Raw genomic sequence first — 27,847 nt, 5'->3', positions numbered from 1 at the left:
CATTGTCCTTCAAACCAATATCCCTCCCAGGTAAGAGTTACAGTAGCCAAAAAATATATAAATCGCTTGGTACAGAGTCCTCTAAATCTCATTTACCTGTGGTCTTGGTATGCTATATGTTAGAAATCCCCATAATCTTAACGTCCTCACATTCACAGAGTCATGTTATGATCCGCAATGAGTTCTAAAAAAATACTCATCTTTGCCCTGTATTACCAAGACTAGGTGGAAGGAGTACATGGTCCACATGGCTACTCTAAAGTGAACCCCAACAAGTCATGACTTGATATCTCAAAGAAGGAACCTATTTGGCGATGCCAGTGCTGTACTAAGAAAATCCTCGGAAACCAGACCCGTTGGAGGTAGATTAAAACCTACCTAGAGTTGAAGATAGTCTGTAGAAAAATATTGATATTTCTCGATGGCCCTAATCATGTCAATAAGAGGTCAAAATCTATACCACTAAGATCTCATCACTGAACCACCCAAAAAGTAAAACTGTACGGTACATGTGTACCACGTTCCTCTATTACCATGCAAAAAGTGGACCACTATTTCAACAGAGCAAGTGGAAATAGCGTATTAAGTGACCCAAGTACTGGATTTATAAGTACTCTTTTTAATATCCATCATATGGTAGATGTAATTTGCAACCAATCAACCAATCCTCATGAACCGTTTTGCCTTATAATGGGGCTTTCAGGATTTATTGGGCAGTAAACTGTAAATTTGGCCATTTGGAACAAAGGAAACCGGAGAAAATGGAACCACGATTCCATTATGAACCAAACCCTATAAAACTGGTCCATTGATCCAAATCCCATCATATATGTAGTACTATGGGGAAGGTGGGGGAAGGTGCATGTGCAATTTCAATAGTAAACAAGGATACATTATTTAATGACTGCAATTATTAAAAAGCAGCCGATTGCTGTATTTACAATATTAATCCTGACAGTTCTATTCGGAAATTGTCCTTGTTTTTCTTTCACGCTTCGTTCTGGGAAATGATGTCATATTATAAAACACAAGGGGATGAAATATCACCAGGAGATCAATAGTATTGGTTTTACGCTTTCTGAGGCAGCCAAAAACTGTACACTTGAGATGCAAAAGGAAAATAATTTTATTAATCCAAGCAAAAATCATACATTTGCTTTAATTTCAAGATTAAGATTATGATTAAACTTTGAGACTGGAAATGTATCAAATTGCACGTATGGTTTTCCGCTGAGAATAGTAGATGAAGGCTCACTGTGATAACAATAGTGTGACAATGGAAGTTACGTAGACCAACAAATATGCAGTGCTAAATAAGAAAAGTCATGGGATTAACCTAGTTTATTTATGGAATACATATCTTCCAAAGAAAAACCAGGGAGCTAGGGTGCACGTTCCATACAGTGAGCCCAAATAGCCGCTATTGGGCCCTTGAAGTAAGGGAAACCCAGCTGTGGTTGTTTTTTTCCCCTTTTAGGCAACATAATGAGCAAAGACTCCATATTCCCCGCCCCAGAGGAACTGGATCATTAGCAAATGATGTAATTCTCAATGAAAAAAATCATTACGGTAATTTGGCATCCAATTATCCCCAAAATCTTTTTTTTGTTTAAAAGACCAGAACAGAAACATTACTATGTTATAGAAAACCATTCAATAATACTATTAAGCAATATAATGTGTGTGTCCATTAGAAAAATGACAAATTGAAGAGTTTCGAAATATCTATTATCTTTTTAAAATAGTAAAAATAAAAAATTACCACTTCTAGAAAAAAAATAGGCAAAAACTGATATTCAGAACAACCTGCTTCAAGCCTGATGCTCGTCAAGTATCCTCCACATCTCTACTTCCTTTGAAGCGATTGCTCAGCCAATCACTGCCCACTACACAATCCCACCTCAACCAGTAATTGGATGCATCGGTCACGTGTGACTGTATTGGTACGACCTGACCCACAGCAGGAAATGAAGACTGTTGGGGGACTAAGCTATTTTGGGAGGGGAATGGTAAAGGGAGGGGGGGGGGGGGGGGAGATCAGATAGGCAAGTATTGATTCTTTTTAGAGATCATCAAATTGATTCAGAGGCCCCTGGTCCAGTAGCTGCGTCACTATTCTGAGAGTCAGGATTTGACAATTTTTGCAAAAACTATTGGAGTTATATATTCATTCAGATCAGAAACGCGTTTTGAGACAAGAATTCATTCAGTAACCGCACCAAGAATACAGCTGACATGTGGGTCACAGGCATGGCATGACTCCGCTTTTCACACAAGTGATCCGATTAATAGTCAGAAAAAAAATGTAGAAAATCCATGACTCATAAGTTTCCGGAACTGTGACTCATGGTTTACAATATTGGTTATGAAACTAGCAAGCACACGGGATTAGCAAAAACTCTGATGCCTGCTATATGTGAAGAACTAACCGGCTCCATTACTCAATGACGTCAGCAGGAATGTTTACCGCTTGCTTCCCAAGTCACTCTTATCCTCCATCAATCCTTGAAGAAGCTATGCATAAAATCATATCCCCTACATTTTTTTTTTTAAAGAGATTGTTCAAGTTATCTTCATTTTAAAGGCACTTAAAGTATTAAAGTTTCTACTTCCAATTGTTAACATGTCCTTCATCCCAGATGGTACAGCTCTCCCATTTTTCGAAATGTCTGCTGGTGGAGGAGCACATGACCAACTCGTCAATCAGCCTCCTGCAATCAAAAGCCCTGCACACGTGAAAGCAGCCCTTAAATTGGAGGAGGCTGATGGGCAAGTCTGGTCACATGGTCTTCCATCAACTATCAGTTTTAGAGGAAGGCATCACGAAGAAGTTTAGGAGGAGAATCAGAAATGCTTACGGTATATGTTTGGGACAAAATTACATTGACAACAGAAAAAGTTAACGCAAAGCTAAAAAGTAGGACAAAATATGAATAAATTGCCTGAATTTCAGCCTATAAAATGAGGATATGAATTGAAGGAGAACAAGTAGCCTCTATCTTCAGCTGCGATTCACAAAATACAGATTCAGTGAGAAAACTTTAGCACAAAAACATAACATTATAAATTCCATCTAAAAAAAAAATATAAAAAAATAAAAAATAAAAAATAAATACAGAAACTCATCCAAAACCAAACAATGTCCAATCTTGGTATCAACATCATCTTATTAAAAAAGGAGCAAGAAAAAGTACCTGAGTAGGACCAGTATGGTTCACTGGCCGCCTTACGTCTTCGTATCTGCACGGAGCTTCCATGTCTGTTTTCGTGTTGTGCTCCCACGTTCCCCTCAGTGTAGGCTACAAGAGAAAAGGCAAAAATATCAATATGGAGAATCAGCTCGATCAGTAGAATTACAGAAAATTCAGATTTTTGGTTCTTCGCACACTAAACATTGGTGGCAAACTATGGTTGTGGTCAAACTGACTGTCCAGGATATCTACAGAGCTTGAGAACCATTTGTGGAGGCCAAACAAAGGTAACGGTGACCGAGATCATTGCCAATTTGTGATGTGGTCAAGTCTATGGTTGAAGAACTTCAAAATCGATAGGATGGCGGATATTTTTTTCTTTTTTGCGGCTGATGATTGCAATAAAAAATTAAGAATGCATCGTTACAACTATGACTTGTTTATCCAAATGCTGTCCCACCATCAGTGAATAACTACCGTATTTTCCGGCGTATAAGACGACTGGGCGTATAAGACGACCCCCCAACTTTACCAGTTAAAATATAAAATCTTCTTAAAAGTCGGGGGTCTTCTTATACACCCTATGTCGTCTTATAGGGCCGGTGAATATGTGCCTTTTGGGGGGGGGGGGGAGTGATCCTGATGACGAGGGGGCGTCTCACAGGAAAGTGAGTATCCCCCATTACCTTATCGTAGCGGTGCAGCGTGGGGGTCTCAGTGCTGGGAGTGGCGGCGGCGGCTGCTGTGCTCTGGTGCGGCGGCTGCTGTGCTCTGGTGCGGCGGCTCCTCTTCTGTGTGGGGCCTCTGTGCTGTGCGGTGGCGGTGGCGGCGGCATATCTTTATCCAGTTGGGGCTCCTCCGGCATCTCCTTAGCCCTGGAGGCCCCGCCGCAACTCCATCGGTGCAATGCAGCGGCCATTTTCCCGGAGGCAGCTCAATAGGTGCGATGCGGTGGCCTCCGGGAAAATGGCCGCTGCTCAGATTCAGATCTCGTCCCGAAATCTCGGGACACGAGATCTGAATCTGAGCAGCGGCCATTTTCCCGGAGGCCACCACATTGCACCGATGGAGTTGCGGCGGGGCCTCCAGGGCTAAGGAGATGCCGGAGGAGCCCCAACTGGATAAAGATACGCCGCTGCCGCCGCCACCTCACAGCACAGAGGCCCCACACAGAAGAGGAGCCGCCGCACCAGAACACAGCAGCTGCCGCCGCTCCCGGCACTGACACCCCCACGCTGCACCGCTAGGATAAGGTAATGGGGATTACTCACTTTCCTGTGAGACGCCCCCTCGTCATCAGGATCACTCCCCCTCCCCACCCACCATATACACCGGCGTACAAGTCGATTCCCGGCGTATAAGACGACCCCCGACTTTTAAGAAGATTTTCGGGGGTTAAAAAGTCGTCTTATACGCCGGAAAATACGGTAATCACCTTCCTTCATGGATGAGCCCACTTTCTTTTTTTAATCTTGTCAGGTTGCATTTCATTCAGCTGGTATTCAAACATGATTGATATTCACGATCCAATAATTCAATGGTTGCCAATTCTGAGGATGTGAAAAAGTGACTCATTTTGTTTTGACCCTTTGCAGATTTAAATGCAAATTTTAAGATGCATTTAACAGTACCAGAAAAGTCTTGAGTTTTCAGAAATCTCACACACACGTTTTATTTTCCAGAATGAATTACACAACTACTGCGTTTTTGCAAACTACAGCATGTCGCTTCTTTCAGCATTTTCACACCCATAGGAAACAACTGATAAATGCAAAAAATGCAGGTATCAGTTTTTGATGAAAAGACCTAAAGAATTTAAATTATGCTTTGTTTTGGCCACTAAAATGTATCAACATGCACTAGAGCCAACACACTTTTTGTAAGCAGCTTCTTTATTGCCAAGAGCAGGTTTTGACTTCGGGGAAAAACGCAATGTGTGAACATAGCCTTAAACTTTAGGTGTAACTGACCAAATGTTGTTGGAAACAACCAGTAAGACTATGTTCACACGTTGCGTTTTTGTTGAAAAGTTAAAAGGGAATCTGTCACCTACTTTTTTGTATGCAAGGTTCGGCCACCACCATCAGGGGTTTATCTACAGCATTCTGTAAAATGCTGTAGATAAGCCCCCGATGTAACCTGAAAGATAAGAAAAAGAGGTTAGATTATACTCACCTGGGGTGGCGGTCTGGTCCGATGGGCATCGTGGTCCGGCGCCTCCTATCTTCATGCAATGACGTCCTCTTCTTTGCTTCCTGTCGCAGCTCCTGTTGAGGGCAGCGTAAAGTACTGCAGAGTGCAGGCGCTGGGCTTCTCGGACCTTTCCAGGTGCCTGCGCACTGTCCTCAACAGGAAAAATAAAGCAGACCTGTGCAGGAGCTGCGACAGAAGCAAGGAAGAGGACGTCATTGCATGAAAATGGGAGGCGCCGGACCGCAACGCCCATCGGACCAGACCGCCCCCCCCAAGGTGAGTATTACATAATTTGCTTTTCTTATCTTTCAGGTTACATCGGGGGCCGCAGCTTATATACAAAAAGTAGGTTAAGCTTTTTTTTTTCCTGGCAATTGGAAAACAGCTATGTTTTTCAAAACTGCAGCATATCACTTTCAGTGTTTTTTTTCACAGTTAGAAAAACCCCCCACAAAACAATAAATGCAAAAACGGAGGAATCCGGTTTTAGTGGAAAAAAGTTCATACAGCAGGATGTGAAACCCAATTATTTTTGTGATTTTCTTCAACTTTAAACCATAATGTATAGCTCCCCTCACCTGAGAATTTCAGTTAAGATTATTATTATTTATTTTCGTACAGTTTAATTTAATTATTGATGCATGAAAAGTAAAACATTGGCCAACCAAGGTGCGAGATTAAAATTCAAAAATACCTGTGGCTGACCAAGGTGTGAGATTGAACAATGCCTTTGGGGGACCAAGGTGTGAGATTGAATAATGCCTTTGGGGGACCAAGGTGTGAGATTGAACAATGCCCAAGCAACTCAAATGGCCCATCAAGGTGTGAAAGTAAACAGTGTTCTACAAACTCAATGCTTTGCCAAGGTCTTAGGTACCCTATTCCCCACCAATTCACCTCTCCCAGCTGTTAAATTTGTAATTGTGTATTTTTTCGTGAACTCCTGTCAAATTGCCTTTTTTTTTTTTTCTCCGTAAAATGGTTTTAATGGTTTCACATATTTTTCATTGGTGACCTGTGTCCATGCTTCTGTGGTGGAAGTAAAAGCTAAACTTTGGGCTCCTGAGAACGCAGCAAATCCTGCGTTTAGCAAGCAGCCTCTTTTCTGCCAAGTGAGCAGGTTTTTTACTGCTGAAAAAAAAAAAGAAGCAAAAAACGCAATGTGTGAGCATAGCCTAAAGATTTTGGTCACAGGCAGAAGCTGATGATCTATTCATATGATGAAACAAAGAAGACAGTACTTTGACATTTAAATCAAATTTAGCAGAGAAGAAACACATTAGGGTTAAAAAAAAAAAAAAAGTTTAGCTCACTTTGGAAAAATTACTCAAAAATATGATATTCCATCATGGAATGTGCAGTATAAAAAGAGATCCCGTGGGTATTTTCTCCAAAGAATTTGTGCTGTTCACATCTGGTTTTTGTTTATTCACATTTTTAGAACATGATCTACAGATGCAAAATCTGATTCTTGCAAAGTTACAGATGACTGAACATTACAGAGGGCTGAGGCTATGAATCCATCTTTGAGCAAGCAAATGACTGTAGACAACTACAGATAAATGGTGGACAAAAAGGACAGACCGCAAAATAAAAAATCTTTAAAATGTGATGGAACCAAAATGACCTTGTTCATATACGCTTTAGAAAGAAGACTGCCGACTTACGACAGGTGGGATCTATCGACAACAGTCTATGTAGAGACCACAAAGGTCCACTGTAAACGTGAACAATACCTTACCCCATTCAAATTCTTACATAGCCGTTGTGTAAAGTCAAGGTTAAGCCATGGAATAAAGTGTATTCGTTGTTCCAGGATAAGCCATCATTTGTGTACATGGAGAGTTACACTTTCTGGACTGATCCTTTATCTCCAGAAAGGCCCTCTACAGGTCCCAGCTCTACCTTATCTCCAGTAAGGCCCTCTACAGGTCCCAGCTCTACTTTTTACTTGTCTCAAAGCTAGAGGGTGGAAAGTATCTGCTATAATGTCTCCTGTAAACATAAGTGGGAAAAAACCAATCTCTTGTATCTATGTTACATATATTTAGATGCAGCAACAGATACAGCAGTATATTACCAAGCAGGGTAGCTGTGACTCCTGCACTGATAAAACAGCGGGCTTTGATTTTAATAGGTTTTGTGACTTATGATTTTAACGAGGAACAGCTGAAGAGGCTCACTAGAGGGGAAACAAGCAGATATCGCTTCTAAAATAGATGACATTTCCTAGATTTGCTTGTATTATTGATTTATACAACATTTGTTAAAACAGTGACCATTTCAGAATGTACTAGTCTTTAATTTTCAGTAAATTATCAAACAGGTAGTAGTGAATCAACTACGATGGGTTAATCTGAGATTAAAAAAAATTAGTACAGAGGATTGCATACTTTGTGATGTTTGTTACTTTTATTTTACTATCAAAGTGAGAGGTTTTATCAGCTAATGCATTTATGTATGAATCACACTTATATGGCGTATGTATCCCATATTACAAGCCAGCTAAATGTTTCTTCATTAATATAGCCAATCCACAGAATAAAAAACTTTTTCGCAACATACATAAATATTCTTAATTATGGTTTGTTTGTTTTTTATAGACAACCACATCTAAATATTTCCATATTGCAGCTCGAAAACACAGCTGTATAGTTTACAATCCACTAGGTCTTCCTATGGACTGGAACAAACTTAAGATATATGTTCTCTTCCATCAGCCAAACACAAGTTGAGGCCGTAAACCAGAACAGCCGGGCATCCTGCTGCTTTAAGACTGGATCGCAAACTCTTAAAATGTTACGGTTAGCACTAAAAAGCAAAACCTAAGATTGTTAATGGTTTAAGACATTCTGCTTCATCACATACAACACCACAAAATTGCCGGCACAACGATAAACAGACGCATTAACATTTATGGATCATCAAGTGGCTGGTTTCAAGTCAGTAGATGAGAAACAGTAAATTGACATAAGGTGGGGGGAGAAAAAAATGATTTTAGCTCTAGAAAGGTATACAGCGAGCCACCAATAGATGTCCAGCTATCCGTAGTGAAATCTCAACCAGGTTGAGGCACCAGGTCTGAAAGTTGGAAGTCAGGTACAACATTCTGTATGGCCTAGCCACACTCCAGTCAGGCAATTTCACCAGTCCACCCCAAGTCCCAGTAGTTCAAGCTAGTTTCCCCCAGTCCATATATTTCCTCCTAGAAGTCAGTGCAAGATTCCCTCTAGTACACATTTACTGCAGGCAGTCAAAATCACAGCAAGGTTTCCACTCCATGCCATCCTGCATACCAGAAGTCACAGCAAGATTCTCTCCAGTCCATGATCCTTGCCAGTAGTCATGGCAAAGTTCTGTGCAGTCTGTCCTCCCTCCCAGTAGTTACAGCAAGATTCCGTTCAGTGCATCCTCCCTCCCAGTAGTTACAGCAAGGTTCCGTCCAGTGCATGCTCCCTCCTAGTAGTTACAGCAAGGTTCCGTCCAGTGCATCCTCCCTCCCAGTAGTTACAGCAAGGTTCCATCCAGTGCATCCTCCCTCCTAGTGGTTACAGCAAGGTTCCATCCAGTGCATCCTCCCTCCCAGCAGTTACAGCAAGGTTCCGTCCAGTGCATCCTCCCTCCCAGTAGTTACAGCAAGGTTCCATCCAGTGCATCCTCCCTCCCAGTGGTTACAGCAAGGTTCCGTCCAGTGCATCCTCCCTCCTAGTAGTTACAGAAAGGTCCAGTCCAGTGCATCCTTCCTCCCAGTAGTTACAGCAAGGTTCCGTCCAGTGCATCCTCCCTCCTAGTAGTTACAGCAAGGTTTAGGCCAGTGCATCCTCCCTCCCAGTAGTTACAGCAAGGTTCAGGCCAGTGCATCCTCCCTCCCAGTAGTTACAGAAAGGTTCCATCCAGTGCATCCTCCCTCCCAGCAGTTACAGCAAGGTCCCGTCTAGTGCATCCTTCCTCACAGTATTCACCACAAAATCCAGTCCAATCTCTTTCCCAATAGTCACAAAGATTTTACCTCCAAGGCGTGCCATCACAATTTTCTCTCAGTCCATCTTGCTCTTATAAGTCTCAATAAGGGCCAACTGAGTCCCTTTCCTAATTCTTTTAGGAATAACATCTCTAATACAGTACACCACAAAAGCACTAGTTGAATATCCCAACAGCATTTAGAATGCTTGAAGTTGTAGTTTTACAACAGATGAAAAGCCAGACTTAAGACCACTCAGTCGACATGTTAAAAATTTTTCCCTTAAAGAGTCCAGATCTAGTAATATTTCTAGACATCTTTACAATAAAGTAATAGATTTGCTCCAAAAGTTTATTTTAATTATTACACAATAACAGGGTGGATAAAAATCAATGTTTTTTTTTTTTTTTTTTTAAATAAAAAAAAAAATCGGATTTTTTTTATTTAAATCGGATTTTTTTTTTATTTAAATCAGATTTTTTTCAATAAACTGCTTTTTGAGGAAAATATTTTACCATCCAAAGGTTCTTCCATCATGAGATAAAGCTGAGTTGTTTAACTCAGTAGAATAAAGGCTGTATATGTGTAACATTCACAATGCCATGCTCTTCCAGAGGTTTCTGTAGGATTAGTGGGCAGTTTCTCTCCTATATTATCACAGACGCTCGCTTTACTTACGCAGTTCTCAAAACTGAATTTGACTCCGCAGAGGTCCCAGCCTCTTCTTCATGGCAAAAATGTTACAACATGAACAGAGTTGAGAAAAAGACCTTAATCCTATTGTTCTACAAACCTATGAATACAGAATCAACCCCTTCAGTGCCAAGTCCAAGAAGTTAGACAATATGTTTCTGATTGTTTGGAGTGGAATAGATCTGCACAACACAAGAAGAATGTGAATCTAAGTGTGAGGAGGAGGAAGGGCAAGCAGACAAGAAAATGAAAGTGAAACTTTGAGCACAATACTGCAGCATAGCCACAGACAGACAAGTCTGGATCTGTTTGTGTGTACGATCTGAGGTTTATTACATTCTTTCCTTATAATGGCAGCAGGCCGTAAAAGAGACCCAGTTTGGGAATATTTTAATGAAGCTCCTTCGCCTATCGGTAAGGCAGGCATGCGTGCAAAATGCAAACGATGTAACAAAGTGATGCAAGGCCTGGTGGCGCGAATGAGGCAACATCATGAGAAGTGCGGTGATGAAGATGACCAAAGAAACACTTCTGAACAGGCAGGATCTTCAGGTTGGTAAACATTTTTATTGAATCCTATTTTTAAAGACTGAACTGTCATGTGTGAGAAAAATTATATTTCTTATTATTACTGCATGTTACTGTCATTTGGTACAGTTATGAAGCAAAATAAATATTCCTTTTGGGGCAGGGGCAGTGATGTGTTGTGTACAATAAGCAGAAATTGTATAAACAATAAAATAACAGCATTGACTTTTTTTGTTTAGGGGAATTCATGGATTCTGGAAACTATCCACCTCCAAGATCACCATCATCCTGTTCTACAGTTTCAGAGTTATCCATCCAGGATAGTGCTTCATTAGCAGCAGCATCATCATCAGACACCCACAGCCAAATATCACCATCACCCAAAAGGAAGAAAAAACCTTTACCTCCTGGAACCACCATAGATAGGTTTGTGATAGGAACTAGCAGATTAGAAAAAGAGTTGATTGATGAAAAAATTGCCCAGTTTATTTATGCAACAAACTCTTCTTTCCGTCTGACTGAGAACCCACATTTCATTAATATGGTTCAGTCACTGAGACCAGGATACAGTCCACCCAGCAGAGCTGATGTTGCAGGGAAACTGCTGGATCAAGTGTATGACAGAGAAATGGAGCAATGTGCAACAGCTCTGGAGGGTAAAATTGTTAACCTAAGTATTGATGGGTGGAGTAATGTCCACAATGATCCTATTGTATGTGCTTGTATAACAACAGAAGAAGGTAAAGTCTTCCTTGCACAAACAACTGATACGTCAGGAAATGCACACACAGCAGAATACTTACAAGAAGTGGCAGTAAAAGCTATAACGACATGTGAACAAAAATTCAAATGTCTAGTACGCAGTTTGGTCACTGACAATGCTGCAAACGTATCCAAGATGAGAAGAGATTTAGAAGAGCAGGGAGGGAATACAAAGCTGCTAATAACATATGGTTGCAGTGCTCATTTGCTGCACCTCTTAGCCAAAGACTTAAGTGTTCCAGAAATAAAGGCTAATGTTGTTGAAATTGCTAAATACTTCCGTAATAATCATTTTGCTGCAGCAGCTCTGAAAAGGATGGGTGGAACCAAGCTAACGCTCCCACAAGATGTTAGATGGAACTCTGTGGTGGACTGTTTTGAGCAGTATATCAAAAACTGGCCTATTCTGATGACACTTTGTGAAGAAAATCGAGATAAAATAGATGGCACTGTCACGGCCAAAATCCTCAACATTGGGCTTAAGAGAAATGTTGAACATATGCTGAGCTTCCTGAAACCCGTCTCTCAAGCTTTAAACAAAATACAGAAAAATAGCTGTTTTATTGCGGATGCTGTTGAAATTTGGAAGGAACTGAGTGAACACTTAAAAACAGAACTACACATGGACAGAATTAAATTACAAGCAGTAAACAAACGAATGGGACAAGCACTGACTCCAGCTCATTTTTTGGCAAATATTGTCAATATCCAATATCAGGGTCAAAACCTAAGTGCTGAGGAAGAGGAGTTAGCTATGACATGGGTATCCAGCAATCATCCATCTTTAATGCCAACTATAATAAACTTCAGAGCTAAGGGGGAACCATTTAAGAAATATAGGTTTGCTGAAGATATTTTAAGGAAGGTCACACCAGTAAACTGGTGGAAGTCACTTAAGCGCTTGGATTTAGAGACTGTTCAAGTAATGATTTCACTTTTAACAGCAGTAGCTTCTTCTGCAGGCGTTGAAAGAATATTCTCTTCCTTTGGACTCATTCATTCTAAATTGAGAAATCGGTTGGGACCCAATAAAGCAGGAAAGCTTGTTTTTCTTTTCCAGATTATGAATAGGAACAAAGAAGAAGATGATGATGAAGATGACGACAAGTGAGCTACAGAGGACAGCAGGGACAGTAGTATTTAAGTTTTTCATGTGTCGGCTGGGCTGACAGTCTAAGTTTCTTAAAATATATATATATTTTGTTTAGCCAAATTAGTTAACAAACATGGATGTTTGTTTAAGCAAATAACTTATGCTGTAATGTTGTTATTGTTTCAGTTGAATAAATCTATTTAAATTGTTATTAAAGTCAGGATTATTTTTCTCCTTCCTAAGTACAACAGAACAGTGGTGTCCAAATATGAATGATTAACCCATTAAACTGGGGAGAAAAAAGTAATATAAAAAGTGATTCTAAAAATCTTCATCCACTTGCATGTTAAAGTAGCAAGAACTAGTTTAGGTAGAAACTTTGATTTAAATCACTGATTTAAATCAAGCCTTACTGACTAGTGATTTTAATCGTGATTTAAATCGTGATTTAAATCAGTTAGATTTAAATCAAATCCACCCTGCACAACAATCAAACCAAAGTGACAATCTGTGGAAGCTGCAATGGCAACTGTATTGGTGTACTCTTGGAAAAGCAAGATCCATTTTTTCCCTGGTAGCAGATTACCTGTAAAGCCTCGAGTAATCTATAGGAGGGTCTAGGTATCCTTTACAAGAGACTGTTTCTCAAAGTTTTAATAATTTCCCAATTCTACATCTTGGAGAGGGGGGGGGAACGCAAGTTTCACTCTACTGGGCAATCTGTGAAAAGGAATGCGTTGAGGACAGGCAAATGTGTCAAAGAAATGGGTGAGAATTCAGAAGGAGGGGGTATGCTTTTTATAAAATCACAAATTATTAATACACAGACCATTATGCACTAGTTTTCTCAGCAGAGACCGATATTAAACTGCACCCCAAGCAAGCAATTAGCACTTTCCTTACGTTGTCAGAAGTGTTAGATTTGAAACAAAATGGAGCACATAGGAAGAGGCTGCCGGTATATTAGTATGGAAAGTATATAATGCGTAAAAAAATAATTAACGGTACTAGAATAAATCAATTTTAAAATTAAAATTTCATAGATTCTAGGTTACACCTAGGTCTCAGTATTACTGAGGGATTATTCACACAAACCACTGTCATATGTAAGGTCTATTTTAATGGACCGTGCTTGGACTGTACATTGACCAGGTCAATGGCCAAATTCACATATTCGAGTTTTTCACGTGGACCATTTGTCTATGTTGAAAAAAAATGTATAGCATGAGCTAACTTTGGTAGGATTTTTGAAGTCATTGGGTCAAGCCAAACTCATTGGGTCCATGAAATACTGAATGCATCCCAGTACAAAACCAATATAAACATAGATAAAACATCATGGTAAAGACAGCTTTGGTTGTCTTCTACTTGACCTGTGGTTCACATTATTGTACCAGCGTCTGAGCACACCAGAAGATCCTGTTAAATGCCCGCATCGTCCAATGACTATAGGCATTGAATGCAAAGAATAGGCAAAACAGATAAGCAAATATATCTGTAACAGATCAAACAAGTTGAAAAAGTTTCCCAAAAATTTTCAAATCCAACGAATTAAAAATGGTGTAGACTAGAGTTGCACGTTCTACATTCCATTGATGGGTCTTGCACCTTACCCACATGGCTGCATTTATTTCCATAGTCCTGTATTAGCAATGGCTGGGTCACTTCCACATAATGCATAAACACATTTTCCAGTGATGGGTGTCACCAGAAAAAATGAAGTGAAAAGAGAGCTATTAAAATTAATAAGTTTATTCAGAATATTGTTCTAAAAAGTATAACACATAATAATTCATAATAAATAGAAAAAGACAGGGGGGGAAGCAAAACCGAACCTCCAAACCAAAGGAGGCACTCCACAAGAATACACAGTGCACAGAACAAAATATTTAGAAGGTAATACCCTTAGGGAGGGTGCTCATGAAAAGCAGTCAGATGTATACCAATGTATTAGCATAGAGTGCTATAGGAACACTTGGGAAGTGAAAGAAAAATCACTATATATACTGATTGAGCATGTCATAAGAGCAGATCTCACTCCCTAAACAAGACGGATTACCTGTAGTTGTAAATATCAGAGGGTCTGTGCGCTCAGGTCAAGGTGATGTGGAGGCCTCCTGCGCCCAACAAGCGCCGTTTCGCAAGTAGCTTCTTCCAAATGGGGCGTGGATGATTTCGTGGGTATGAGCGGTGTTTTAATAGGGAGATCTGCCCCCTTCATATCTCCCTATTAAAACACCGCTCATACCCACGAAATCATCCACGCCCCATTTGGAAGAAGCTACTTGCGAAACGGCGCTTGTTGGGCGCAGGAGGCCTCCACATCACCTTGACCTGAGCGCACAGACCCTCTGATATTTACAACTACAGGTAATCCGTCTTGTTTAGGGAGTGAGATCTGCTCTTATGACATGCTCAATCAGTATATATAGTGATTTTTCTTTCACTTCCCAAGTGTTCCTATAGCACTCTATGCTAATACATTGGTATACATCTGACTGCTTTTCATGAGCACCCTCCCTAAGGGTATTACCTTCTAAATATTTTGTTCTGTGCACTGTGTATTCTTGTGGAGTGCCTCCTTTGGTTTGGAGGTTCGGTTTTGCTTCCCCCCCTGTCTTTTTCTATTTATTATGAATTATTATGTGTTATACTTTTTAGAACAATATTCTGAATAAACTTATTAATTTTAATAGCTCTCTTTTCACTTCATTTTTTCTGGTGACACCCATCACTGGAAAATGTGTTTATGCCACATGGCTGCATGAAGCCAATTACTCTCCGCAGGATCGTAAGAACTGAAGACTGGAGAGGTAAAGATATAAGTAGGGCGAGTTATTTTTTTTTTACTGTTTATCATGCTTTGGGGTCTGAAGAAACCTCAGTACAAAAAGCACCTTCACGGCAATTGGGACACTTGATTTGGACCAAATCTGGTGGCCAAATGGAGAATATTTGCCTGGATTTTTTTCCCCCCGCTTTTGCAGAACAATTTCTTCTTTCATTCTAGGCTTTCAAATTTCTGCTTTCTTGAATATTTTTTCTTCGTATCGACCAAAGCACTCCATGCAAATTACATGTGCAATTGCTAGTCATGTCATTAAGGAGCACTTCAGTGGCATATCTCCATCCAGACGAAATCTTCTGAAGTCTACGAGAACAGATCTGCACATGCCATAATTAGTGTCACCCATAAACTATGCAAAGCCAATTCAACTTTGAAATTATTTCTTAAATTATAGAAAAACATTAATGACATTGTAGGCTAAGGCGCCCACTGACGACGTGCTTGTGAATTTAATGCGTACAAGGTGGGTGTAGCTTCCGATGAGAAAAAAAAACAACGTGCTATGCCACCATATGAGTCAGTCAATCTGTGTCAACAAATCTGCTGGAAGGATTTATGCAGATTGACTGAGAACGGCTACGGAATTGCTGTTTGTTTAACTGTGCGGCTTTACCTATGTAAACAGCTGTTGGATACTTTGTTAATGTAGTCAGACACTAATGCAAAAACATCCGTACTGAAGACCACAATAAAAGACTTTCGATATATTGCCAAAACACAAAAAAAATGCAAATAAGTGAAATATTACAAAAACAGTACGTAAAAAACGATACAACACCCAAACCATCGAAAGCAAACGAATGGAGCTCTGATTAACAGATGCGCTTGCATTTCAGCTGGGATCTATGCCATGGTAACAGGTCTCAGGAACTTATTGCTCAACACAGTTAGAGGGAAAAGAAAGGAGCTGCTGATCTTGTTAGACACACAAAGAACTGGGAGGTCTATTAGTCTATTACAGCTTTTTACTTTACAGCCCTGGAAAGAAAGAAAAAAAAAAAAAAGTTCTTAATTAACTGTGTCTGGCTTGTAATACTTTTGGCAAATGTGGTAATGTCATCAACACATTCAGTAAAGTGCAAGTGTAACAGAAAAAAAAAATATATATATCAAAAGCCTATACTCCCCTCCCGTGCTGGAGCAGTTCCCGCAAAGTTGGCAATCGCTCTCCCCGGGGCTCCCGTGCAGTTATGACACGTGATCCCAGCGTCCAATCAACGTCACTGGCATTACTGTCCCCGCCTTCTGTCGTATTGAACATGAAGAGGAAGTTAGATCAGCCGCAGCCCGGACTTCCTCATGTTCAATTCATCAAAAGGCAGGGACAGTGACGCCAGGGCTGATTCGGCACCGGGATCACGTGTCATAACAGCCCTGAGACCGCAAGCGCCAACACGCTGGAACAGCGCTAGCAGGAACAGCGCTATCACAGGAGAGAAGTATAGGCTTTTTTTTTTATTTCATCGGGGACAAACATTTAGATCAAGAAAGGGTAGTCCAAGTAATGGACAACACCTTTAAATTTACGGAAAAAAAAAAGTGAACATATAGTTCTATACACACTGTTTTAAAAAAAAAGGGTGGATAGAGATCAGAGGATATAGAGAATGTGTATGTACATATATATTTTTTGTAGGAAAATGTTGCATGGTCCATAAGAATATCTAACAACTACCATTTGTGCAAAATCTAAAAAGAAAAATCATTCTAAGGAGGATGGGTGGGAAGGGGTGATACCGGAGTTAACCTGCAAATAAAATAAATCGTCTGTAAACATCTGGATTACAAGACACAATGGCTAAAAATTAAAAAAAAAAAAAAAAATACAAAATAAATAAATCACATATGAGCAGGGTGGTTCGAATGAGATACGACAGAATAACATGGGTCCAAGTGGAATCCGATGTTTTTAGATCACTCTCGGACCAATGTTATTCTGTTGAGTCCATGGAAAATATCGGACTTGATTCAGATGACATTTGAGTGCAGTCCAATTTTCACAAGACTGACAGAATGGAGTATTATTATTTAGAGCAGCGCTCTACAATCTAAATTCCCTAACAGTATGTGTTTGGATTGTGGGAGGAAACCAGAGAAAATCCACGCAAACACGGGCAGAACATACAAACTCCTTGCAGATGTTGTCCTTGGTGGGATTTGAACCCAAGACTCCAGCGCTGCAAGGCTGCAGTGCTAACCACTGAGCCACCATGCTGCCCAGACTTTCTTTTCATCTCCTCCTCATCCGAGAAAATCATAATCGTATCAAACTGATCACACTTCAAAATTTTCTTGGATGAGAGAAAATACGGTTGTGTGACCCGTGTCCAAGAGTGTCCACCTTGTTCTTTGTTTTCTGCATTTACCACTGGAGGTTGTAGCTGCGCCCTGCCCCTCAGTTTTGAGGCCAGGTTGGGTACATAGTGAAGTGAGTCACTAATGTTAGGCTCTTTCCCAGGAGATCACCTTGTTGCTGGTGGATGGTCTATAAACGTTTGATAACCAATGTTGACTAGGTGGCTCATGTTTTTCACTTGTGTAGCAAGAGTGGATTTGGTGAATTCATAATACATTATAATTATTTAAATATTTAATATATATAATTATATTTATATATATTTATTATAATATGTGTGCGCGCTTGCATGTGTGTGTGCGCGTGTGTGTGAGGTCTAGAAGGAACGATTTTACATTTTCAGGGAAAATAGTTTTTGGGTTTGACGGGACTATTTGATAACTTTCTTACAGTCTTTGGGAAACTTTCTGCATAAAGAAAAATAGGTTAATTAAAATTATATTGGAAAATAGCAAAATGCCTATTCAGAGCTTCCTTTAACTACTAGATCAGCATTTCCGTGGCATTAGAATCATTTTGTGCTTTTCTATTCACGTCCCTTCGGCCTTTCCCAGGAATTGAAGGTCAAGAAATGTACCAATGGGATATGTAGATTTAAATCAGGTTTTCATTGCAAATGTAATTAACGGCGACATTGTGAAGTACAAAGAAATCTGGGAAACAATCCCTGGCCGTCTCTATGGCCAAACTAGAACTCAACATGTGCCCTTGGACAACCCCGTTGCCATCCCACCTCCCTTTCCTGGAACAGCGCAGTACGTTAGTTTTGAGCCAGGCATTGCTGCTGAGCTCCGTACAGGTTTTTATCTTGGTGGTGACCAGAATAAGAGGCATGGTCTTAAAAACGAGCCTTTTAGAGGAAAAAGAACATCAAACACACAGATGCATTCTTCAATCTTTTCTAAACCGGTCACATAGAACAGGAACATCTATTCTTCTGATCGATATAATTGTGATGTTTTGTTCCTCTACAGGTTGGCGCTAATGCACTACACAATCATCAAATAAACCATGATCCAGACCATGACTTGCATGCTTTATCAATTTTTTTTTCATAAGCTACATCCTCCAGAATGGTGCGCTTCTAGGAGATTGACTGACAGCATTGTCATCTAAATGATAAAAATGATCCAAAATTTGTCGCATTCGATTTTACAACAACATCTAAAATTTGTCTGTGCCCAAAAAATAAAAATGTTGATACTTACCGTATTTTCCAATGATCCTGCCATTACAGCTACCTGCCTGGTCTTACACCAAAGTTTAGATTTGACTTCACTCTTTGGTCTAGATCTCCTGAAGTTAACAACAATCCACATGACCAAAATGAGGTCTAGTCTGTGCCAGAAGATATGGACCAAAGACTATTCCAAAGCGAGCGACTTGTGGCAGCAAGACCGGTGGGAGACAGGTCTAGTATAGGTAGCATATCCTTTTTACTATTTTTTTTTCTTAACTCCTTGGTCCCATAAAAAAAAAAAAAATCTTGCAAAATGGAGACCAACTGGAGTATTTGAATTTTTGTTTTCTAGAAATTCATTACGCACCAATTAAAGGTTTCCGAATACTAAACTGCAATGACCGATCAAGTTGTTTTTTCGTTTTGTTTTACTGAAGCTGTGAAAAAGCTTATTCCAAAAAAAAAAAAAAAACAAGTTAACCCCTATCATTTGAAAAAGGGATAACTTGCTAAATTGCTGGAGTTGGAACGTTGGGATCCCAGTGATGCCAACAATGGGGCTCTGAAGTCCTGTTCCGAATGGAGTGGAGGTGCGCATGCATGGCCTCCCCACCTGTCTGTGTGACTGTCGGAAATCGAAGAGAACTGGGCTTGGCAGTCCCATAGACAGGTTCTGATGGTTCCAATGTCCTTTTCTATGGATCAATGGAAGTCATAGCAGTTAGGATAGGAGAGAACTTTCGATTGCTGGAATCTAAGAAATAGAAATTAAAAAAAAAAAAAGTTCCCTCACAAAAAAACAAAATACAAACAAGACCCCATACACTAGAACAAAACAGTCAGAATCTCAACTCTTCCCAAACATCTTTTCGGATTAGTAGGTTTGGAGCAACGTCATCGTTGTGGCATGATGCTTGCATGACTTCACATAGTCTATTAATCCAAACTGGTAAGGGGGAGATGGCAGGAATCTGGTTCAAGGGGGGCATAGACTATCTGGATCAGCATCCTACTATGCATAAGGGTCTTAACAGTTAAATCAGTTTCATCTTTTTTTGTGAATTTTGCTCTAAAACTATTTTTTTCCCCTAAGCAGAAAGCTTTGCAAAATTAAATATAGGCCAGTGAATTTACTGCACGGCGTTTCAAGGCTAACACTAGGTCGCATGCGGTGTCAATAGGTTTTACATAGCTGCTGTTCACAATGAAATAAACCATACGAGCGGTCTCAATAAAGCCTTCCCTCACTAAAAGAGTCTAATGCAGTACGTTATAGGGCACGAGTGAATAGGGCACATACAAACAAAGCAATAAGGCAACACAATATTGGCTTTTAAAATGTCAATGTTCATATTAGTATAAGAAATATAGCAGCTCGGGTTATGTAGGATTCATGAATTATACATTTAGTGAACAAACGAATCCAGGTTGTGCAATGTTTGGACACTATGGAGCGCTGCCTACACCTCAAGCCTGTAATGCACCCAAGACAGATATCATCAGGCGGAAAAAGCTCCCTGCTGTGTAATAACCCTTAAATCACACAGCTGTTCTCGCTGCAGCAAATGATAAAATCTTAATGTTCCATTAGATCATTGCGGGATATCAATAAGAGGTTAAATGCCATGGAGCATCTCCAGACATGGCATGGTTGCCTTCTCATGGGAACATGAAGACTGAAGGCCAATAGATGTCAGGAAGCAAGGACATCTGACCGGCACACAGAGGAGGCACAAACTTATTAAGAGGAATTGCTAGAGAGTCACAGGGAGGGTTGGGGGTCTAAGCCACTTTAGCTGACCTTGGAGATGAAGTCATCAAAGCCTTCTTTGTTGTGAGGGTACAGTAGGAAGACCACACAACGATACATCTACAAGAAGACAGTCTAGAAATGAGACCATGTAGAAATGAGTATTGTACACCCGCTTTCAATTTATAGTGGCCCTGGTTTGGACTATAGGTAAATGATAATAATTTACCGTAGATTCTTCTTTCAAGAATACGGATCATTGCCACAGTTGAGAGAGTCAATTAGGAGGCCCTAAGAGTACAAGAGCTTTTGATAAGTATAGTTTCACTTTGTGTAGAGTGCCAGTTGGTATAACTAATCTTAAAGGTTAAGCAAATGTTCCTTTAGATCTCATCCAGAAGGAAGACTGCTAGTCTAGAAGCTACCCAACAAGTCAAACACTTTAATTAGCTTTGCTCCCTGATTAAGGATCGGAAATTTAAAAGCAACTAGTGTAAATAGACCTTTTCTAATCACTGGAGGTATGGGGCGGGTGGTAGGGGAGGTACAAACACCGGGATCCCCATTGATTCGGAGAATAGGGCTCTGGAACCTATGAATCTGGATCTACAAGGGGACAATCTTGAAAGGATCTGAGGTGTGATTGTTTGCCCTCCGCTTTATTCATTGTTCATGGGAATGCCAGAGCAATACGAGTACAGTGTCCCACTATTGATGGTAGTCCATTTCTGAAGGCCTCAGTGGCTTGACCCTCAGTGATCTCCATGTTAGCCCATATCCCATTCACAGTGGTTAACTTAAGGCCCCGTCTCACTAAGCGATTTACCAACGATCACGACCAGCGATATGACCTGGCCGTGATCGTTGGTAAGTCGCTGTGTGGTCGCTGGGGAGCTGTCACACAGACAGCTCTCTCCAGCGACCAACGATCAGGGGAACGACTTCGGCATCGTTGAAACTGTCTTCAACGATGCCGAAGTCCCCCTGCAGCACCCGGGTAACCAGGGTAAACATCGGGTTACTAAGCGCAGGGCCGCGCTTAGTAACCCGATGTTTACCCTGGTTACCAAAAAAAACAAACAGTACATACTCGCCTTTCGGTGTCCAGGTCCCTTGCCGTCTGCTTCCTGCTCTCACTGAGCCGCCGTACAGCGAGAGCGCAGCGGTGACGTCACTGCTGTGCTCTCACTTCTCACTGTACGGCCGGCAGTCAGTGAGAGCAGAAGCAGACGGCAAGGGACCTGACGGACATCAGAAGGCGAGTATGTACTGTTTGGTTTTTTTTACATTTACGCTGGTAACCAGGGTAAACATCGGGTTACTAAGCGCGGCCCTGCGCTTAGTAACCCGATGTTTACCCTGGTTACCAGTGAAGACATCGCTGGATCGGTGTCACACACACCGATTCAGCGATGTCAGCGGGGCCTCAACGACCAAAAAAAGGTCCAGGCCATTCCGACACGACCAGCGATCTCGCAGCAGGGGCCTGATCGCTGGTACGTGTCACACATAGCGAGATCGCTACTGAGGTCGCTGTTGCGTCACAAAACTTGTGACTCAGCAGCGATCTCGCTAGCGATCTCGCTATGTGAGACGGGGCCTTTACAGTCTTGAGAATAATCCTGTAAGGGTATCGACCAATCGTCATTATAGAGGCTTTGGGCTTATTCTGTGGTGGTAACTTTTCCCTTATGGCTAGGGACAATGAAAAGGTAAATTCCATCTTTAAGATACACTACAGCTAGTAGAGTAGATCTACATTGTTGAGGGGAAAAAAAAAATAAAAAATATATATATATATATTTTATATTAGTTCATCCAACAGTTTCTGAACATTACAATGCACCATGGTTTAGTTAAAATGCACAGATATTTATTTTCCTCCTGATTTGATGGGAATTCAAGCATACCATGCGGTAATTACTTTGCCTCTCTGTAATATACAATTACACATATTTCTTAGAAAGAAAAGAAAAAAAAAACGAAAACGCACTCTTACGGTGCAGAAAAAAAAAAAAAACACCCCGAGCAGGTATGAGCAGTCTGCCCATTTCAACTAATAACTACTTTCATTTTTCCAGGCAGGGATGTATAAAAATAATTACAAAAAACAGTGTGACATACAAATACAATAAAAGTCTTCAGTCCAAAAAAGCCATAGGACACAAATGTGCTGAAAAGGCCACTCCAGATATTGTCCACAGCTTATACAACACTCATGTCTTGCTCACCTTTAAGTAAAGCCCTACCCCAACCCCCCCCCCCCCAAAAAAAAAAGAAAAAATTGGCCAGCAATACACAGGAGGTTCATTTCTATCAGCGTGGGACGAGCATAGGGTGCCTGGTCATAGATAAAATCAATAATGGTAAATAAATTGACATTGTGAAAAATCCCAATAGACCACATTGTAGATGATTAAGTCCATTAGGTGTTGGAGTCTTTCACATCACAGATCCATTAATGACTTAAGTCTCAATTACTGAATATTCAGCTTTTCTGAGCAAAAAAAAGAAAAAAAAAATTGTTAACAGCTTAAACTGGCAACATAAGTCCGAATTCAGAAACTCCCAAAACATAGCCCAAGTACAGACCATGAAGTCCATGCTGGCCACCGAATCTCTGCCCTGAACTTAACAGTCTCATATACGCTGAAGGTCAGACTGTTTTACAGGCTTCCAAATTTGGCCTAAGTCGACATGGACACTTCTGTGTCAGAGTCATAGACCAATCAATGGTCTCGTGACCCAAGCTTAAAAGCCCGATAGGCATAGGTTTGAAGCCATCAAGTCCAAGTGGGGTGGCATGCCAGTCTGCACAGTGGGCCGTACACCATGTTATAAAGTAAATACATCCCAAGATTCACTATGTCCTACATAAAATATGTTCTGGATGTGAGCAGGCATGCCACATTCAGTGATTAGATAATCTCACCATTTTTTTTTTTTTTCAAATAAAGATGGCACAACCGGGTAAAGTGGATCGGGAAATGGAAACAACAAGCACTTTGGGGCCCAAAATCCATCATCGTTTTAGCTCCCTAATCCAAAAACAAACAAACAAAAAAAAAAAAAAAATGGAGTTATGTTAGGAGCCATTTGGAAATAAAAAATTTTGATTTCTTGTTGAAAAGCCATTTAGTCAATAAAAATATGCATTCAAATAAAGCATCTTCCATGAAAATGTAATATCTAGATAAATTGGAAGTCTTTTTACAGGCGTTTCAGAATTTCACCTCCGATTATTTACATTCCCGACGATAGCGGGATTCATTAAATAAGGTTGCGTATGCACCAGCAACAGAAAACATTAATCAATTAAAACTTAAAAAAAAAATAAATAAAAAAAAAATAAGAAGGGAATGCCATTCCGGCTTAATGAGATGCTGGCGATCAATATCTTTGAGGATGCTCATCAAATTTGGACCAAGAAAAGATTCACGAAGGAACACACGGCAGTGAGCAAGCGGGGTGTTTAGGAGGAATTAAACGAAAGAATTCACTCCAGCTTTCACAGACCTTGAAGGTCAATGAATTACAACAGATGTGCCCTGGTTTGAACCACAAAGACTGAACAAATGATAACTGTTATTGTCAGAATATATCAATCGCTGCCATATGTCGGCATTGGCACCGTTTGGGAGCACTAATCTAACAATTCAAAAGCTTTACAGCCCTTCACCGACTCAAATTTTGCGGCAATTTCCTAAAGACATAAAAAGGTCTACAGCACAATAGATCTTCTGCGGTTTCTTACCAGGTTTCAAAATCTTTTCCATTTGTTTGTTTTTTTTAATCAGCTTTATGGGATTTGGCTGTAAACCCAATAGTGTAAATGCTAGACATGCATGGCCGGATGTCCATAAAGAAGAAACTTGGTTGAGTACCGTCTATGGTTACCATCTGTCATGGGCTTTATGGCACCAAGTCAAATCTTTGCTTTCAAACATGGACCTTTTCAATTTGTTTGTTTCTTTAGACCTCACCCACATGATTCTAAAAACCCCGAGTATAAGCACATAGAAGAACACAGATGCAATATTGGGGAAAAACCATTGAAAAGTCTACATAAATCCTCCTCTAGTCAATACCAATAAATGGGTCTGTGTGGCTCTCACATCTATCGCCTAACAAATGAGACCCAACTGGAATTCCTGAAGGAAGTCTTCTCGTCTCGGGTCAGTAGACAATGACTAGGAAAATGTAACGGCGCAACCGATCACGCATGTGGTCTACAGCTAAGACCATATATATATATACATACACATACATACATACACAAACTTCAGCAATGAAATCCATTCCCCATCTTTAGGGTAGGCGTTTACTCTGAACGGTGAGGCCCAACCAATGGAACAGATATTGAAAACGAGGCCTAAACCGAAAGGGTGATGGCGCCATTCGTTTTCTATGGGACCTAGTGACTACAACACTTGGGTGGTCACTACTTCTCTCCAATGAGGAATTCCAGTTGTCTGCATCCATGGGGGTCCCAAAAATAAGCAATAATCCTTTAAAAAGGATTCTGTCACCAGGTTTTCGCGAGCAGAATAAAGTAGCGAAAGAGACCCCAATTCCACTAATGTAATCTAGTTACTCAAACTGCAGGTGGCGCTATGCAAGTTTAATTTTTAGTCTTAAGCATCAACCCAAAGTCACAAGGAACTCCATTTTGTATTTGCATAAAATCTTTAAAAAAAAAATAAAAAATCAAGCAGAAGAAAAAAGCCCAAGGAAGTAACTCCAAGTGAATATGACACATTAAAAAGACATCATTATGTTCTACACCTCTCGCCTTTTGTATGCTTAATGCTGCAGCTAGCAATTTCAATGCAGATCATTTTTTGGTGCCATTGTTCCTTCGAGCAGAAAACTGCTACTCCCAGCAGCAGCTCCTATTACAGATGCTGATAATGCTCTCTCTGGGGGGATAGAACAGGTGAACACGGGGCTGATGAGAGGGTCTCCAAGCAACTGAGCGATTATGTAGCAAACAGGATTGCAGGCAAATGCAAAAGGATGTTTCGGCAGGTGCAGAGGTGTCAGAGCTGGTTAGTAAGCCGCCACGGCATCGGGGGCCCCGCCAAAAAGTGTCAAGTACATCACGTACAGAACGAGCAACTCATCGAAGACTCGGGATTCAATATACGTCAGTCAACGATGACAGCATGACTAATGTTATCTGACTGACAGTCATACCGCATTAAAGAGGACAATAACGCCACATACCAGAACGCGGGATTAACCTTTCCAGAATGATTGACTCTAAAAACCATAGTATACAGTAAATAGATGCAAAACAGTCACAAAGTGTGGGGGAAAACTTTTTTTTGTGGAAAGTGGCAGCTATATAGTGGATAGGTAGTGTACATTAAAAGATGCATGAATGTATATAACATAGGGCATAAAACACAAAAATAATCAATTTTAAATTATTATTATTACTGTTTCAGTTCACCCCTTTTCCAATATGCGGAATCAGAAGGGGTTTATATTGTGCCCAATACAGTACCTAGAAGTTTCCACCCCCATCATACGTCTACTGCCATAAATTAAAAAAATTAAAATATATATATATATATATATATATATATATATATATATATATATATATATATATATATATATATATATATATATATATATATATAAAAAAAAAATTCTCATATACTATATGGAATATGGTAGTAGATTATTAAAGAACTATAATTGGCGCTGGAAGCTTTTGGGCACTATATTGGGCACAATATAAGCCCCTTATGACGCCGCATATTAGTAAAGGCTGTACAGAAACAGCCGTCTACAAATGGTGCCTGATTTAGCCAGAGTTTCTGTACACCTTTTTACTCTATATAGTATGAGAAAGGTACTATATTGAGCACAACATAAGCCCCAAAAGTTTCCAACCCCCATTGTAGTTCTTTATAAACCTACTGCCATATACTAGATGCCATATATTATATATGGTACATATATTTATGGCAGTAGACGCATAAATAACTAAGGGGTTGGAAACATTTAGGTACTATATTGGGCACAATATAACCCCCTTCTCATGTCACAGAGGAAGAAAGGAGCACTGAAAGAGCCGTCTACAAATGGTGTGTGATTTAGCCAATATCTCCAGTCATTTCAAGGTTCTTTTATGGGAAGGTCATTGACCATGACCACTATGAAGGACTAAAGGCACTTTTATTCCTTCTGGAGGAAAGTTAATTTCCATGCAACATCTTCAGATCTCCATGACAACCAGTACTCAAATAGTTAACTCAAAATGGGTGTTCACACATTTGGAAGACATCCCCTGTCCCATGGGCAAGGGGATAACTTCCTGATCACTGGGTGACTGACCACTGGGACCTCCACTGATCTAGAGAACAGGGGCCCTAAACAGCCCTGTATGAATGGAGCGGTGTTCAACCTCACATTCAGTTAATCTTATGGAAGTGCCAAAGACCAGCCAAGCAAACCCTGGAACAGCTGCCTACAAATGGTGTCAGATTTAGCCAATATCTCAGAGGTGCTCTCGGCTAGCCCAAAAGAACGAATAGAGCGGCAGAGAGCAAGATCGATCAGCGCTCCATTCACATGGGGCTCTTCAGATCGGTGGGGGTACCAGTGGTTGAATCCACAGAGATTGGAAAGTTGGGGGTCCCAGTGGTTCAGTCAACAGAGATTAGAAAGTTGGAGTCCCAGTGGTTGAATCCACAGAGATTGGAAAGTTGGGGGTCCCAGTGGTTCAGTCAACAAAGATTAGAAACTTGGGGGTCCCAGAGGTTGAATATACAGAGATTGGAAAGTTGGGGGTCCCAGAGGTTGAATATAGAGATTGGAAAGTTGGGGTCACAGTGATTGAATCCATAGAGATTGGAAAGTCGGGGGTCCCAGTGGTTGAATCCACAGAGATTGTGAAGTTGGGGTCAAAGGTTGAATCCACAGAGATTAGAAAGTTGGGGGTCCCAGTGGTTGAATCCACAAAGATTGGAAAATTATCGCCTATAATAGCTTAAATCTGAGAATACCTATGTAAGTAATTTTCTGTTGCCAAATTTAGCACAATTTGATCTAAACATTACAGCCTAAGAGGGGAATTAAATCATTTCCGATGGATGACGAAACATTTGAAAACAAAAAGATCTGAAATCCAATACCCACAATGCACAGGGAGCACTAATGAGCGTGGGGGTGAAGATTTAGGCTGCCAGTCCAGGCAGTAGCTTATAATTTACAATTCTTTTATTACAAACTGTGTTGTTCCCAGTCATTGGATGTGACTAAATCACACAAAGGTTGGG

General features: G+C 40.5%; 1 protein-coding gene across 2 annotated transcripts in view; it reads right to left on the bottom strand.

Moving 5' to 3' along the window:
- Window positions 1–27,847, bottom strand: part of PTPRG (protein tyrosine phosphatase receptor type G) — a 513,282-nt gene that overhangs the window by 412,225 nt on the left and 73,210 nt on the right. For both annotated transcript variants that reach the window (XM_077278905.1, XM_077278907.1), the window contains exon 2: window positions 3,195–3,299. In XM_077278905.1, coding sequence (XP_077135020.1) covers window positions 3,195–3,299 — 105 coding nt within the window. The remainder of the gene's footprint in view (window positions 1–3,194; window positions 3,300–27,847) is intronic.

This window comes from Ranitomeya variabilis, chromosome 8, assembly GCF_051348905.1.
Source record: "Ranitomeya variabilis isolate aRanVar5 chromosome 8, aRanVar5.hap1, whole genome shotgun sequence".
Classification (NCBI taxonomy): Eukaryota; Metazoa; Chordata; class Amphibia; order Anura; family Dendrobatidae; genus Ranitomeya; species Ranitomeya variabilis.
Note: the sequence above shows the minus strand (reverse complement) of the source record. Positions and strands in the feature narration are given on the sequence as shown.